This window comes from Impatiens glandulifera, chromosome 8, assembly GCF_907164915.1.
Source record: "Impatiens glandulifera chromosome 8, dImpGla2.1, whole genome shotgun sequence".
Taxonomy (NCBI): domain Eukaryota; kingdom Viridiplantae; phylum Streptophyta; class Magnoliopsida; order Ericales; family Balsaminaceae; genus Impatiens; species Impatiens glandulifera.
In genome coordinates, this window is record NC_061869.1 from 9,693,134 (window position 1) to 9,708,168 (window position 15,035).

Genomic DNA, 15,035 nt, shown 5'->3' on the forward strand with positions numbered 1-15,035 from the left:
TTTAAATTGAAGTAAACAAAATCACATACATCATCATTCAGTACATAAACAACTCAAAAAATTGAAAAACATACCTAATTATATCTTATTATACGTATTTTCTTCTACCATCATTTTTAAATTAAAATAAACTCAAATCCACGTTAATCATGGAATCCTATATCAACTTTTATATTATTTAACAAAATAGTTTAAATAGACATATTATATTTAAATTCTTATTACTCTTACATCTTTTTCCATAAAAATATTTCAATTTTATAAAACATTTATCCTCACTACATCAACGGCTCAGAAAATTGGTGAAGATACATAATTAATATGTACAACCTGTCATCTGTAAATTAAATTATCTCGAATCCACATAAATTAACTCTCAATACATCAACGGCTAAAAAAATGGTTGAACATCTCTCAGTACATCAACGGCTCAGAAAATGGTTGAGCATATAACGTTTTCTCTTTTACCTGACATTTTTAAATTCAAATAAACTCAAATCCACATAAACCATCCTACAGTACATCAACGGTTCAAAAAATTGGTCAATAATCAACTTACACATTTTCTCTCTCACCTGTCATTTGTAAATTAAAATAACTCAAATCCCCATAAATCATCCATTAACATATCAACGACAAAAAAAATGGTTGAACATCTCTCAGTACATCAACGGCTCAGAAAATGGTTGAACATCTATCAGTACATCAACGACTCAGAAAATAGTTGAACATCTCTCAGTACATCAAACTCAGAAAATGGTTGAACACATAATGTTTTCTCTTTTACCTGACAATTTTAAATTCAAATAAACTCAAATCCACATAAACCATCCTACAGTACATCAACGGTTCAAAAATTTGGTCAATATATCGACTGACACATTTTCTCTTCCACCTGTCATATGTAAATTAAAATAACTCAAATCCCCATAAATCATCCCTTAGCATATAACGACTACAAAAATGGTTGAACATCTCTCAATACATAAACTACTCAGAAAATGGTTGAACATATAACGTTTTCTTTTTTACCTGACATTTTTAAATTCAAATAAACTCAAATCGATATAAATCATCCTACAATACATCAACGGTTCAAAAAATTGGTCAATATATCACTGACACATTTTCTCTTCCAACTCTTCCAACTGTCATTTTTAAATTAAAATATCTCAAATCCCCATAAATCATCCCTCAGTATATCAACGACTAAAAAAATAGTTGAACATACATAATTAATATTGACTTACACGTTTTTTTTACGAGACATTAAAATAAACTCAAATCCGTAATTTTTTTTTTTTTGTGATAAACATACCTAATTATATCTAGTTCCATGTTTTCTCTTCTATCATTTTCTAAATTAAAGTAAATTCAAATTCACTTTAATTACTCCTCCTAGTCCCTACATAATCAACCGTTCAGAACATTTGTGAACATGCAACCAAAAAATATATACTTTTGTCATCTTCACTGCATAGAAAATTGGTAAAAATGCAGAATCAATATATTTGTAATTTTTAAATTATATCCGACATCGACATGCGTAAGAACTTTAAATGCTTTTATCTGACATGTCAGGAAAGAGGAGACTAGTGAGATAATTTGTTTTTCATTTTTTTTTATATATTAAGCTGTCCTAAAGGGTAGGTCCTGGCTGGTGGGTCGAAATATACCATGATTAGGGTTTCAAATTTTTCACATGATAGGTGTTTATATAAACAAGTTTCAATACTCATTAATAATGGCTATCATATTATTATTGAACCTACCTATCTCCTTGGTCAATACTTTTTTTATTGTAACTCTTTTAACTATTTTATTAGATAATAAACAAAATAAAAAGGAATTAAAAATAAATAAATATGAGTTCTAACTAATCCCTTATGAACCATTATGATATTAATAAATATGATATAAACTATAAAATTAAAAATAATAACAATTATTATTATTATTATGGTAAACATCAAATTTCACTCCAAAAGTTTTTAATCTAATTTTAGTTGATTCTTAATTTTGTTATTATAATTTTAAGAGCAATATCTACAATTTAATTATAAAAAAAATTTGAAATAAATTATTTTATGCAAAATACTATGTAATAAATTTCGAAATTAAAATAAAAATTTAGGATCAAAACGAAGTTATAATTACTTTTAAACTAACACATACCTAGATCATAATTGACTTTAATTTAGTCATTATGACATAATTAATCAAATAAATATCACAATTTAATTATCGAAATAAATAAAAATAATTTCATTTTTATACAAAATATTATGAAATAAAATTTTGAATTAGGATTGCAACAATTTAAAAACGAAGTTATAATTACTTTTAAATGAGAGACCTAACACTGGATCCTAATTGACTTTAATTTAGTCATTATTACCTAATTAATCAAATAAATATTACAATTTAATTATTGGAAAAAATTGAAATAATTTCTTTTTTATGCAAAAATATATAAATTTAACATGATAACTTAGCAAATTAAAAGATTAGAAAAGATATTGATTTATTTATTTTAACATACTAAATTCAAAAAATAAATATCAATTGAAAACGTTAATTATGTTTTAAATGATAAAATAATAAATAATTTTGTTTAAAAAAATATTGAAAAAATAAATTTTAGAATTACAATTCAAGGATAAAATTGAGGATTTTAAAATTACACTATATTCAATTCTAATAAAATTATAATTTAGGACTTCTTTAGAGGTTATTTGAAGATTTTACCCAAAATTTGAATATGTACTTTTTATTTATCAATCAAATGATTATAATTTATTAAATAAAATATCAAATTAGTGAAATTACACCCTTGTTTAAATATTTTTATAATTTTATTATTAAAGAAATTAAAGAAATTAAGTAATACATATACTTAAATAATTATTTCCACACTAAATTATATCAAATTAGATTTTTTTTAATGAACTTTTATCTAAAAAAACCAACATCAAATGAGTTTACTTCAATAGGCTTTTGTTAATTTGATTTAGAGAGAAGAAATTAAACTTTTAAAAAAATTTATTTTATTTTTTAAATAATATATTTTTATTACGATTAATATATATATTGAATATATATTAGTTTGTTATATATATATATATATAATATTTTTATAATTTAAAAAAGATATACATTTTAAATTTAATTAAATATATAATTAAAATATTTTAATAATAAAAAGCTGAAAAAAAGAGAACAAATTTTTTAAGTTGGTAATTTTAATTAAAATATTAAATAATTAAATAATAAAAAATAAAAAATAAAAAATAAAAAATAAAAGAGAGAAAATAATAGGTGTAATTTTAAGGTTAGATATATATAATCGTAATTTATTCTTTAAGGCCCAACTACTTGTACGGGCTTTGTTTGAAAATAATTTTAATTACTGTTTTAATGGGGTTGTAGACACTAATTTATAACTAGAGAAAATAAATAAATGTCCCGAATAAATAAAATAAATCGACGTGATAATAATAAAAAATAATAATAAATTAAAAGATAAATAACAAATAAATATAATAGATAACTGCTTTATTTAATTTTTTTTTGGCAGGTTGAATCCGGTCTAAGAGTAGATGTTCTGATTGGAAAAGAAGGAAAATCTGAAGGATTATTTTAGTTTTTGGAAAAGATAAAAGGGTGGTTTTGAGTTTGCTAGAGTATTTAAGAAAGAGAAATGATTTTTAGAGGAAATTTGAGAGAAATTACATTAGCCAATAGATGATTCAATAAAAAAAAATAACAAATTTTTTTTCTCGTTTTTTTCTTTGCTTTTCCAGTCAATGATGTGGTGATACCTCATTCTCTCCCAAATTCCCTCCTCTAATCACTCATTTTAAAAAAAAGAAATAGATAAATGAGAGAGGGGAAATTATCGGGGGTTACAGAGAGAACCTTGGAAAGAAATCCTAGCTATTTGATCGATCTAGGGAGGATACACCATTGTGACCAGAGGTATCTCGTCGGAGAAGAAAGAGTTTCAATTAAGCGTCCTCATTGTATTTTAGTTGCAAGAATATACATTGAGTCCTTGTAAGCTTCGTCTAAACAGTTGTAAGTCACGAAACTGAATTTCAAATTCAACTTCATATTTTACTGATCGTTTCAATTATCTCTTAATCGTCTTCTATCTGATTGTTCATATTTTCCAATTATCACATGTACTCTCGTGTGCAATTGAATTGTGTGATAAATTGGCCGATTGAAGATGTAGCCGAAAGTTTGATTAATAGTTTCTACTAAGAACAATTACCTCGTTATGGTATTATATGTTCTATTGATAAATTTAAAAATCAATCATAGATAGTTATTTAACATTTGTGAGGATTTCTAAAAAAATAAAGGGAAAATAATGTCAAATGATAAAGATCGAATTTATAAAAGTTTGTGTGGTCTTTTCTTTTAAAATGTTAGCATTGGGTTGTCATTGTAGTTCCTCTTATGTGATTGAATGATTGCATGTATTCAATTGAAATCGTTTAGTCATCTTTGGCATTATGCTAGCCATTTCCATATAATGATTCAAATAAGAATTATGCATTAGAAATTAAATCCAATGCATTTGTAATGTTATGAAAAGCTATGCTTGTGAATTAGGATTAGTATATGAATTTTATGAACAATAATGTGAGTTATTAGAGTTTCATAATGGTTAGAATATAAGATAAAATATATGTAAGAGATTATCATAATATTATATAAATTGTGATATTATCATTAGGATATTATATTATATCATTATATTATATTATATTATATTATATTATATTAATTTCTTTATAAGATTAATATAATTTCTATATAATATAGATAACTTATGTAATTCAATATATTATTCTAATACAATTTCTCTCATTCTCTCATATTCTAACAATAATGATGACGAGATGATTATTTCTAAATGTGCATTGAGTTCTAATTACAAATTAGCAATTTGATGAAATAGTTGGATCCAACCCTACTTTCGTAAAGGTGAACAAATGTGTAAAATTAATTTATTTTGTCTAATTCGTATTAAATTCAAATTAAATTTATCCAATCTGTAATTCAAACTATTTTACTAATTAATACAGATGGAATACGAATTAGATAAAATATGGTTTGGACAATCCAAATTAAAAAATATTTATATATTTATAAATATCAACTTTAATTATCTAATATTAATTTTAAATTAATTGGATTATTCAAATCCAATCTGAATCAAACTCAATCCAAATTTAATTCAATTTTGTAATTTGGATCCGGTCGAAAGTAGTACGTCAAATAATCACCTCTTGAGAAAATATAATTATTTATTTTACTATATTATTTAATGTTTAATATGTTTAATTATAAAAAATATTAAATTTTTAATATTAAAATTAATTTGTTTATTTATAATTTGAATCTAAAAAAATAAAAGATAAGATATAAATAAAAAATATATTTTATTGAGATAAAATATAATTAAAAAAAAAACAAATTGAAAAATATATATTTTTGTTAGATAGTTGTGATAATTTTGATAATCTTAATTATCTGAACTAAATCTGATTCGATTTCAATCTAATCCGAATTAGTATTTCGAATTCATATTAGATTGGATTTTAGATTAATCCACATAATACTCATTCCTATATTTATGTGTAACTTATATTTTTAATTAAATTGACATATTCATTCTTACTAATTCACAATGAAAGCATCTTCTTAGATTCGATTATATGATATTATTCTGCTCTATTTTGATCATATAAGCGTCAGATTGACTATATAAGGTGTCCGAAATATGAGGAAAATTCTATGATGATTTTTTGAATTATTTTGAATTTTTGATGTACTAACATTTTTTTTAAGACACGTTGCAGGTTTAAGCAATTTTTGACCTGAATAATTTATCGATTTTTGGTCCATATTGTGTCACCTACAAGTATCTTTGCTAAACCTATTTTACTTACTTAATGTTTTAGTCTAGATGCATGTTAGAATTAAAAATAGTATGTCTCCTTTAGATCATAGGCTAGGGCATAGGCAGGGAAATGAACGAGATTATGTTATTTATTTAAATTCAACAAAATTTGTGTAACTTGGCCAAATTTGTTTCGTTGTAGAGACTGTCCTTTCGGACGGGCATGTAGGCCATAATGCCGAAAGGTCTTTTTCGACACGTAACCAAGCACCGAGCCCAAAAGAATTTCTAATTTTTTTTCTTAATTTCTCAAGAAGCTAATTAAGCGGCGACTCTTAAAAAGAGAAAAAAATATGTTTAACTATTGCTAAATTCTATTTCAGTTCTTTATCTCAATTTAAGACGAGACTACTCCTAAGAGAGTAGAGAAATGTAATGCAGTAGACTTAGCAAAGTAATAGACTAAAATTTTTTTTTTTTAAAGACAAAAAGTTCAATTTTTTTAATTTTATTATTTTGAAAAAAAAAATATTTGTAAAAAAGATACTGACAAATTTATTATTTCGATAATAAATAAAAAATTATATATAAATGATATATTTCAAATTGATTATTTCAAATTAATGTCATTTGAACTTAGGTACTGTTTGGAAGATTCAGTTTATTCAAACAAAAAGGTTTTACAATTATATTATTTGAATATCTATTTAATCTAGTTAGGCGGGAATCGAATCTATAAGGAACACCAGCATTGAGAATTATAGATAAATTTAATTATATTTAAATGATATATTTAGAATGAGTTATTTTAAATGGATGTCTTTTTAATTTAACATACTTATTAAACATCTATTTTGAATAAATAAAATTATATATAAATAATATATTTAAAATTGACTATATGAAATTTATATTATATTAACTTAGAGCAAGCCACGGTTTTTTATGTCTCAACACTCAAGTTTATATAAAAAATTAAAATTAAAAAAATGTGTGACAATTTTATTTTTTTGATAACATTTTAACATATATATGCCCAAATCGTATATATCTCGAACATTAAAAATTATATATATATATATATATATATGATACATGTAAGATTGATTATTTCTAATTAACATCATTTTAATTTGTGATACTTATGTTTGAAACACTCATTTTTATACTGAAAAAATATTGGACTATATTATTATTTCGATATAATTTTAACCTAATAATACAAATAAATAAAATTATATATAAATGATATAATTAAGATTGACTATTTCAAAATTTAATTTATGATATTTTTTAATTTAGAGTATTTCTTTCTGGAACACTCAGTTTATATTGACAAAAATGTCTGACAATATTATTATTTCGATATCATTTTAAGGAAGGTGCCCCCATCATATCTTTCTTGAGAAAAACAAATTATATATAAATGATATTTAAAATTGGCTATTTCAATTAATTTCATCTTAATTTAGGGTAGGTCACGCTTCTATCTCGAACACTCAGTTTATGCTGACAAAAATATTTGACAATTTTATTTTAAACTATATCTATCTGAAATATTATGAATTATAAATAAATAAATGATATATTTCAAATTGACTATTTCAAATTATTATCATTTTAATTTAATTTTAATTTTAACTGTGAAGCATATTAGTCAAATATTAATTCAAATTATAAATATATAAAAGATAATTTAAAATTGACTATTACAAATAAATGTCAGTTTAAGTTATGCTACGTGTCAAACATCAAATTAATAATAACAATAAAAATTAATTATAAATTGTAAATAAAAGCCGATAAAAAAAATGTGTAGAGAATTTTATCTATTGAAAATTATAAATAGATAAATAAATAAAATTATATACAAATAATATATTAAATTGGACTATTTCAAATATGATATCTTTTAAGACTATAACTTATAAATAAATAAAGTTATATATAAAGTACCCACAAACAAGTATGATCTACTTTATAACAAATCATTTGATGAGTAATATATGAAAATTTGTGTTTTTTTATTTATTTATAAAATATGGCATTGTCTTAAATCACCTCAATTATGAAATATCTTATTTCAATTTTGATTTAGATTTCAATCAATTTATTTTAATTTGTTTTCAAATATCTTATTTCAATATTGATTTAGATTATATGAATTATAGAATATACCTTAATTATATATATTAATAATTTTAATAAAAAATTTCACCCTAAACTTAAAATCAGTTGTACTCTAATTTCATGTGTTTGTAAATATGTTCATTATATTATTTAATAAAATAATTTAAATAAAGGTATTTTATTCAAATTTTTATTATTTTTACATTTTTTCTCATAAAAAATTTCAATTTTATAATCATAAATGTTTTCTACAATCTATATATATATATATATAATGATGCTTAATTTTTAAAGTGTTCGGATCACCGGGTCGAGAGCTGTGGTTAATTTGGATACTTGGGTCGGATTGTGGGTTTACCAGCCTTTAAATTTAAAACGGTTAAAAATAAAATTAAAAATGCTAGAGGTATGTTTCGAACTTGCAACCTAACAAAACAAGAACAACTCTTTAACCAACTAGGCCACAAAGACTTTATATTTTAAATTCAACACCAAATTTGATAAACGCGGGACGTTTTAATATTAATATAAGTTAAACTTTTTAACTAACTAATCTATATATATATATAATGATGCTTAATTTTTAAAGTGTCCGGATTGCCAGGTCGAGAGCTGTGGTTAATTTGGGTACTTGGGTCGGATTGCGGGTTGACCTGCCTTAAAATTTAAAACGGTTAAAAATAAAATTAAAAATGCTAGAGTTATGTTTTGAACTTGCAACCTAACAAAACAAGTACAACTCTTTAACCAACTAGGTTACAAAGACTTTATATTTTAAATTCAACACCAAATTTTATAAACGCGGGACGTTTTATTATTAATATAAGTTCAATTTTTTAACTAACTAATCTATATATAATGATGCTTAATTTTTAAAGTGTCCGGATTGCCGGGTCGAGAGCTGTGGTTAATTTGGATACTTGGGTCGGATTGTGGGTTGACCCGCCTTTAAATTTAAAACGGTTAAAAATAAATAAATTCTAGAGGTATGTTTCGAACTTGCAACCTAACAAAACAAGTGCAACTCTTTAACCAATTAGGCTACAAAGAATTTATATTTTAAATTCAACACCAAATTTTATAAACGCGGGACGTTTTAATATTAATATAAGTTCAATTTTTTAACTAACTAATCTATATATAACGATGCTTAATTTTTAAAGTGTCCGGATTGCCGGGTCGAGAGCTGTGGTTAATTTGGATACTTGGGTCGGATTGTGGGTTGACCCGCCTTTAAATTTAAAACGGTTAAAAATAAAAAAAAATGCTAGAGGTATGTTTCGAACTTGCATCTAACAAAACAAGTACAACTCTTTAACCAATTAAGCTACTAAGACTTTATATTTTAAATTCAACACCAAATTTGATAAACGTAGGACGTTTTAATATTAATATAAGTTCAACTTTTTAACTAATTAATCTATATATATATATAATGATGTTTAATTTTTAAAGTGTCCGGATTGTCGGGTCGAGAGTTGTGGTTAATTTGGATACTTGGGTCGGATTGTGGGTTGACCCGCCTTAAATTTAAAATGAAATAAAATAAAAAATGCTAGAGGTATGTTTCGAACTTGCAACCTAACAAAAACAAGTACAACCTTTTACCAACTAGGCTACTAAAACTTTATATTTTAAATTCAACACCAAATTTGATGAACGCGTGACGTTTTAACATTAATATAAATTCAATTTTTTTAACTAACTAATTTATATATATATATATATATAATGATGCTTAATTTTTAAAGTGTCCGGATCACCGGGTCGAGAGCTGTGGTTAATTTGGATACTTGGGTCGGATTGTGGGTTTACCCGCCTTTAAATTTAAAACGGTTAAAAATAAAATTAAAAATGCTAGAGGTATGTTTCGAACTTGCAACCTAACAAAACAAAAATAACTCTTTAACCAACTAGGCTACAAAGACTTTATATTTTAAATTCAACACCAAATTTGATAAACGCGGGACGTTTTAATATTAATATAAGTTAAACTTTTTAACTAACTAATCTCTATATATATATAATGATGCTTAATTTTTAAAGTGTCCGGATTGCCGGGTCGAGAACTGTGGTTAATTTGGGTACTTGGGTCGGATTGTGGGTTGACCTGCCTTAAAATTTAAAACGGTTAAAAATAAAATTAAAAATGCTAGAGTTATGTTTTGAACTTGCAACCTAACAAAACAAGTACAACTTTTTAACCAACTAGGTTACAAAGACTTTATATTTTAAATTCAACACCAAATTTGATGAACGCGGGACGTTTTAACATTAATATAAATTCAATTTTTTAACTAACTAATCTATATATATATATATATATATATATATATATATATAATGATGCTTAATTTTTAAAGTGTCCGGATCACCGGGTCGAAAGCTGTGGTTAATTTGGATACTTGGGTCGGATTGTGGGTTTACCCGCCTTTAAATTTAAAACGGTTAAAAATAAAATTAAAAATGCTAGAGGTATGTTTCGAACTTGCAACCTAACAAAACAAAAATAACTCTTTAACCAACTAGGCTACAAAGACTTTATATTTTAAATTCAACACCAAATTTGATAAACGCGGGACCTTTTAATATTAATATAAGTTAAACTTTTTAACTAACTAATCTATATATATATATATATAATGATGCTTAATTTTTAAAGTGTCCGGATTGCCGGGTCGAGAACTGTGGTTAATTTGGGTACTTGGGTCGGATTGTGGGTTGACCTGCCTTAAAATTTAAAACGGTTAAAAATAAAATTAAAAATGCTAGAGTTATGTTTTGAACTTGCAACCTAACAAAACAAGTACAACTTTTTAACCAACAAGGTTACAAAGACTTTATATTTTAAATTCAACACCAAATTTTATAAACGCGGGACGTTTTAATATTAATATAGTTCAATTTTTTAACTAACTAATCTATATATAATGATGCTTAATTTTTAAAGTATCCGGATTGCCGGGTCGAGAGTTGTGGTTAATTTGGATACTTGGGTCGGATTGTGGGTTGACCCGCCTTTAAATTTAAAACGGTTAAAAATAAAAAAATGCTAGAGGTATGTTTCGAACTTGCATCTAACAAAACAAGTACAACTCTTTAACCAATTAGGCTACAAAGACTTTATATTTTAAATTCAACACCAAATTTGATAAACGCGGGACGTTTTAATATTAATATAAGTTCAACTTTTTAACTAATTAATCTATATATATATATATATATATATATATATATATATAATGATGTTTACTTTTTAAAGTGTCCGGATTGTCGGGTCGAGAGTTGTGGTTAATTTGGATACTTGGGTCGGATTGTTGGTTGACCCGCCTTAAATTTAAAATGGAATAAAATAAAAAATGCTAGAGGTATGTTTCGAACTTGCAACCTAACAAAAACAAGTACAACCTTTTACCAACTAGGCTACTAAGACTTTATATTTTAAATTCAACACCAAATTTGATGAACGCGGGACGTTTTAACATTAATATAAATTCAATTTTTTAACTAACTAATATATATATATATATATATATATATATATATATATATATATATATAATGATGTTGAGTAAATGGATACTTGGGTCGGATTGTGGGTTAACCCACCCATAAACTTAAAACGATTAAAAATAAAATTAAAAATATTATACGTAATTTTTTTTCATAGTTTTTTACATTAAGCATCGTGCAAATGCACAAGCTAAATGCTAGTTGAATTGGATACACTTATTCTTGTTATTAACTATGAATAAAACAAAATAACTCGCATCCACATGAATGATTTATCAGTACATCAATGGTTCAAAAAATTGACTGTAAACTTACATAATTAATATTGACTTACCTATTTTCTCTTTTATCTGTCGTTTGTACATTAAAAGTATTTCAAATTCACATAAATGATTCATCAGTAAATCAACGGAGGAAGATGAGGAGATAGTTATATGAATTAAAATTATATTAATTAAATAAATAAATAAATAAAATGATATGGTAATTTATTTAACATATTTAACTTGTAATTTAACATAGTTAAAAGAGAGTTTTAAATATAACAATACATGTAACTTGAGTTCTTTAAATGATAAAAATCTTGTACAAAACATTTATACTAGAGTTCTAAATTTGTCATTTATCCCCTAATTTAATAGAAGGGGAAGAGAAAGAATTTGAATTTGAATGTGAATGTGAATGATTAAAAAAATTGAATTATAATTCACTTATTTTATAAAATTTCAAATATTAACCAAATACTATTCATAATTTCATATAAATTTAGACATTTAGGCCTTGTTTGATCTTTGGTTTTTTTAAGGGATTTTACCTAAACTCAACAATTACTTCTTCCATCTATTCACACTTTTTATCAATAAAAATTACTCTACTTAATTTTTAAAAAATAATATAAGTAATCAGATTCAGTGCATAATTAATGAAAAAAAAATACAAATCACGCTATTATAAAACATGATAATATATGTAATTTTAAAATAATAAAATAATATTTAATATATTAAAATATATTTAGTTATATATAAATTTTAAGATATACATTTATAAGTTAATTATATATATAATTAAAATATTGAGACAATTTAATAATAAAAAATTAAAAAAAGAGAATAAATATTTAAAAGGGATATTTTTTAATTAAAATATTAAATAATAAAAATTTAAAGAAAAAGAAACAAATAATTTTAGATTGAGTTCGCTAAGCCATTAACCTTTAAAATATGTTTGGAGTAAAAAAATTGAATTGGAATTAATATTATATTTCAAATTTTAGTTTAATAAAAAAATATTGAATTATAGTTTAATTTTTAGGTTTGAACAAATTATAAAATTTAGATTAAATTTCAATTATATGAGAAATATTTTTTTTATAAATAAATTAAATATATATATAATATAATATTATAAATACATATATACTATAAACTATTTATAAAAAAAAAATGATGATTGACATTTAATCCTATTACTCCATCTATTAAGTAATTTACTTATTATTGTGTCAATTTATTTTATTTCATAATTATTGTTTTAAATATAATATTAGTTTTGAAGTAACAAATCCAACTTAATATTTAAGTATAGATTAGAGATTACAAAGATGAAATAAAAAAATATTGATTTCATATTAGCATAAACAAAAAAAACCCTAATGCGGAAAATACTAACTTTCTTAAATCATTTGAATCTTAGAAAAATTGAGACAAATTTAGATTACAAATTTGACATTTATGCCTTGTTTGATTTATGGGTTATTAAATTTTGTAAGGGATTTGTATCTAAAACTCAATCATTAATTTATCCATTTAATCACATTTTTATCAATTAAAATACCAAAATTATTCTTTATTTAATTATTAAAAATTATTTTTGAATTGAAATAATAAAAAACTGATCTTTTAGAAAACTGAATCAAACAATTTTTTTAAGAGAAAAAACCCATAACCAAAATCCAATGATCAAACTAGTTCTTAACAAAACAACAAAACAGAATTCGAATTCAATCCTAACAACAACAAACAAACAAACAAAGAAACAAAGAAAGAAATGTTTCAAACCTAAAAGTTTATTCATTCAGCCTCATCTTCTCCCTTTCTTCTTTTTGGATTTGGCAAAGTAAATTCCTCCTCATTAACCTCATGTTCATCATCTTTATGAATGATAACTGCTGCTGCTGCAGCTTCATCAGATGTTGCAACAATATCAGCAGCAGCTGGTTCAGAAGAAGATGGCGGATTCCATTGAAATTTGGAATCACCTTGAACAACAATAGGAGTGAATTCTTGATATTGATGACCAGAATGTTCATTCTTGATGCCCACCACTTCCGAAGGATCAAGAGGCTCTGCAGTTTCAATTGCGAGAAAAAGTTGTCTACAATTACTGCATCGAATGTTACGGTTGACATAGATTCTAAAATATTCAATCTTTTTCTTGCAATGGTCGCATACAGTCCAAAACGTAGGAGTAAAGTCGGACCCTCCTGCTCTGCGTTGATTAGCAATCGTGACTTTGACATCAGAGAATCCATTATCAGGTCCATTTGATGGTACCAGAACCTCTTGTTGTTGATTTGTTCCCCTCCTCTTACGATCATAAGATTCACGACTTTTTTCATCAGATAAGATCTTCCAGGATTCACGAATGTAACCGAAAGCATGATTAGCCTCGACCCTCTTGTTCTTATCTGGATGAAGTATTAGAACCATATTCTTATATTTCTTCTTAATCGTGTCATGGTCTGCTCTTGGATCAACACCCAGTATTCCATACCAATCCGTTTCCCCGTTTACTTTTCTTTCGGCACAAAGATAAACATCCAGAATCGAAATCAAACTCTGAACCCCGTCCAGATCCGGGAAAAGAGAATTTGCTTTCTTAGCAAATCTCCTCGCACCCGTCAAGTCACTTTCTGAAAACATTCTTTCTGCGATTTCCTTAGCTCTATGAGCTTCGTCCTTATTGCAATCCATTATGAAAATCTCTATGTTCATAAAAGGGAACAAATCAAAACAGTACCCAACTAACTACCCATCAGTATGAAGATTATAAGTAATTAATCACATCAATGAAATGTATTTTATTATAAAGTAGGCGATCAAAACAGTTTTAAGGGTAATCTTTCTATACCAAAGAAATAAGTAAGAACAATGCATTCATTTCGAATAGTTAAGATTAAAGAGTACTACTCATTACCCATTAGAGATATATGAAGATTAAAGATAACCCACATCAATGAAATGAAATGTAATTTAAGAGAGTAATTAAAGTACCTTTTTAAGATCAAATGCAAAAAAACCAAATGAATCTTCTGCAGGAAAGGAAAGGAAAGGAAAAGACATTGATTAGTTTCCTATGCAATGCATGCTTACAGGGACAGAACTACTAATTATATCAGATTAGGGAAAACATGATTAATGAAAGAAACTACACATTCCTAATTCAAAATCGAACGATATGGAGAAGTTTAAGTTAA

At 24.8% G+C, this 15,035-nt stretch overlaps 1 protein-coding gene across 1 annotated transcript; it reads right to left on the reverse strand.

Annotated features, from left to right (window-relative positions):
• Positions 1-13,629: 13,629 nt before the first annotated feature.
• Positions 13,630-14,532, reverse strand: LOC124912933. Its single transcript, XM_047453567.1, has one exon. It carries the CDS (start codon positions 14,530-14,532, stop codon positions 13,630-13,632), a length of 903 nt encoding a protein of 300 aa, XP_047309523.1.
• Between the last annotated feature and the right edge of the window lie 503 nt (positions 14,533-15,035).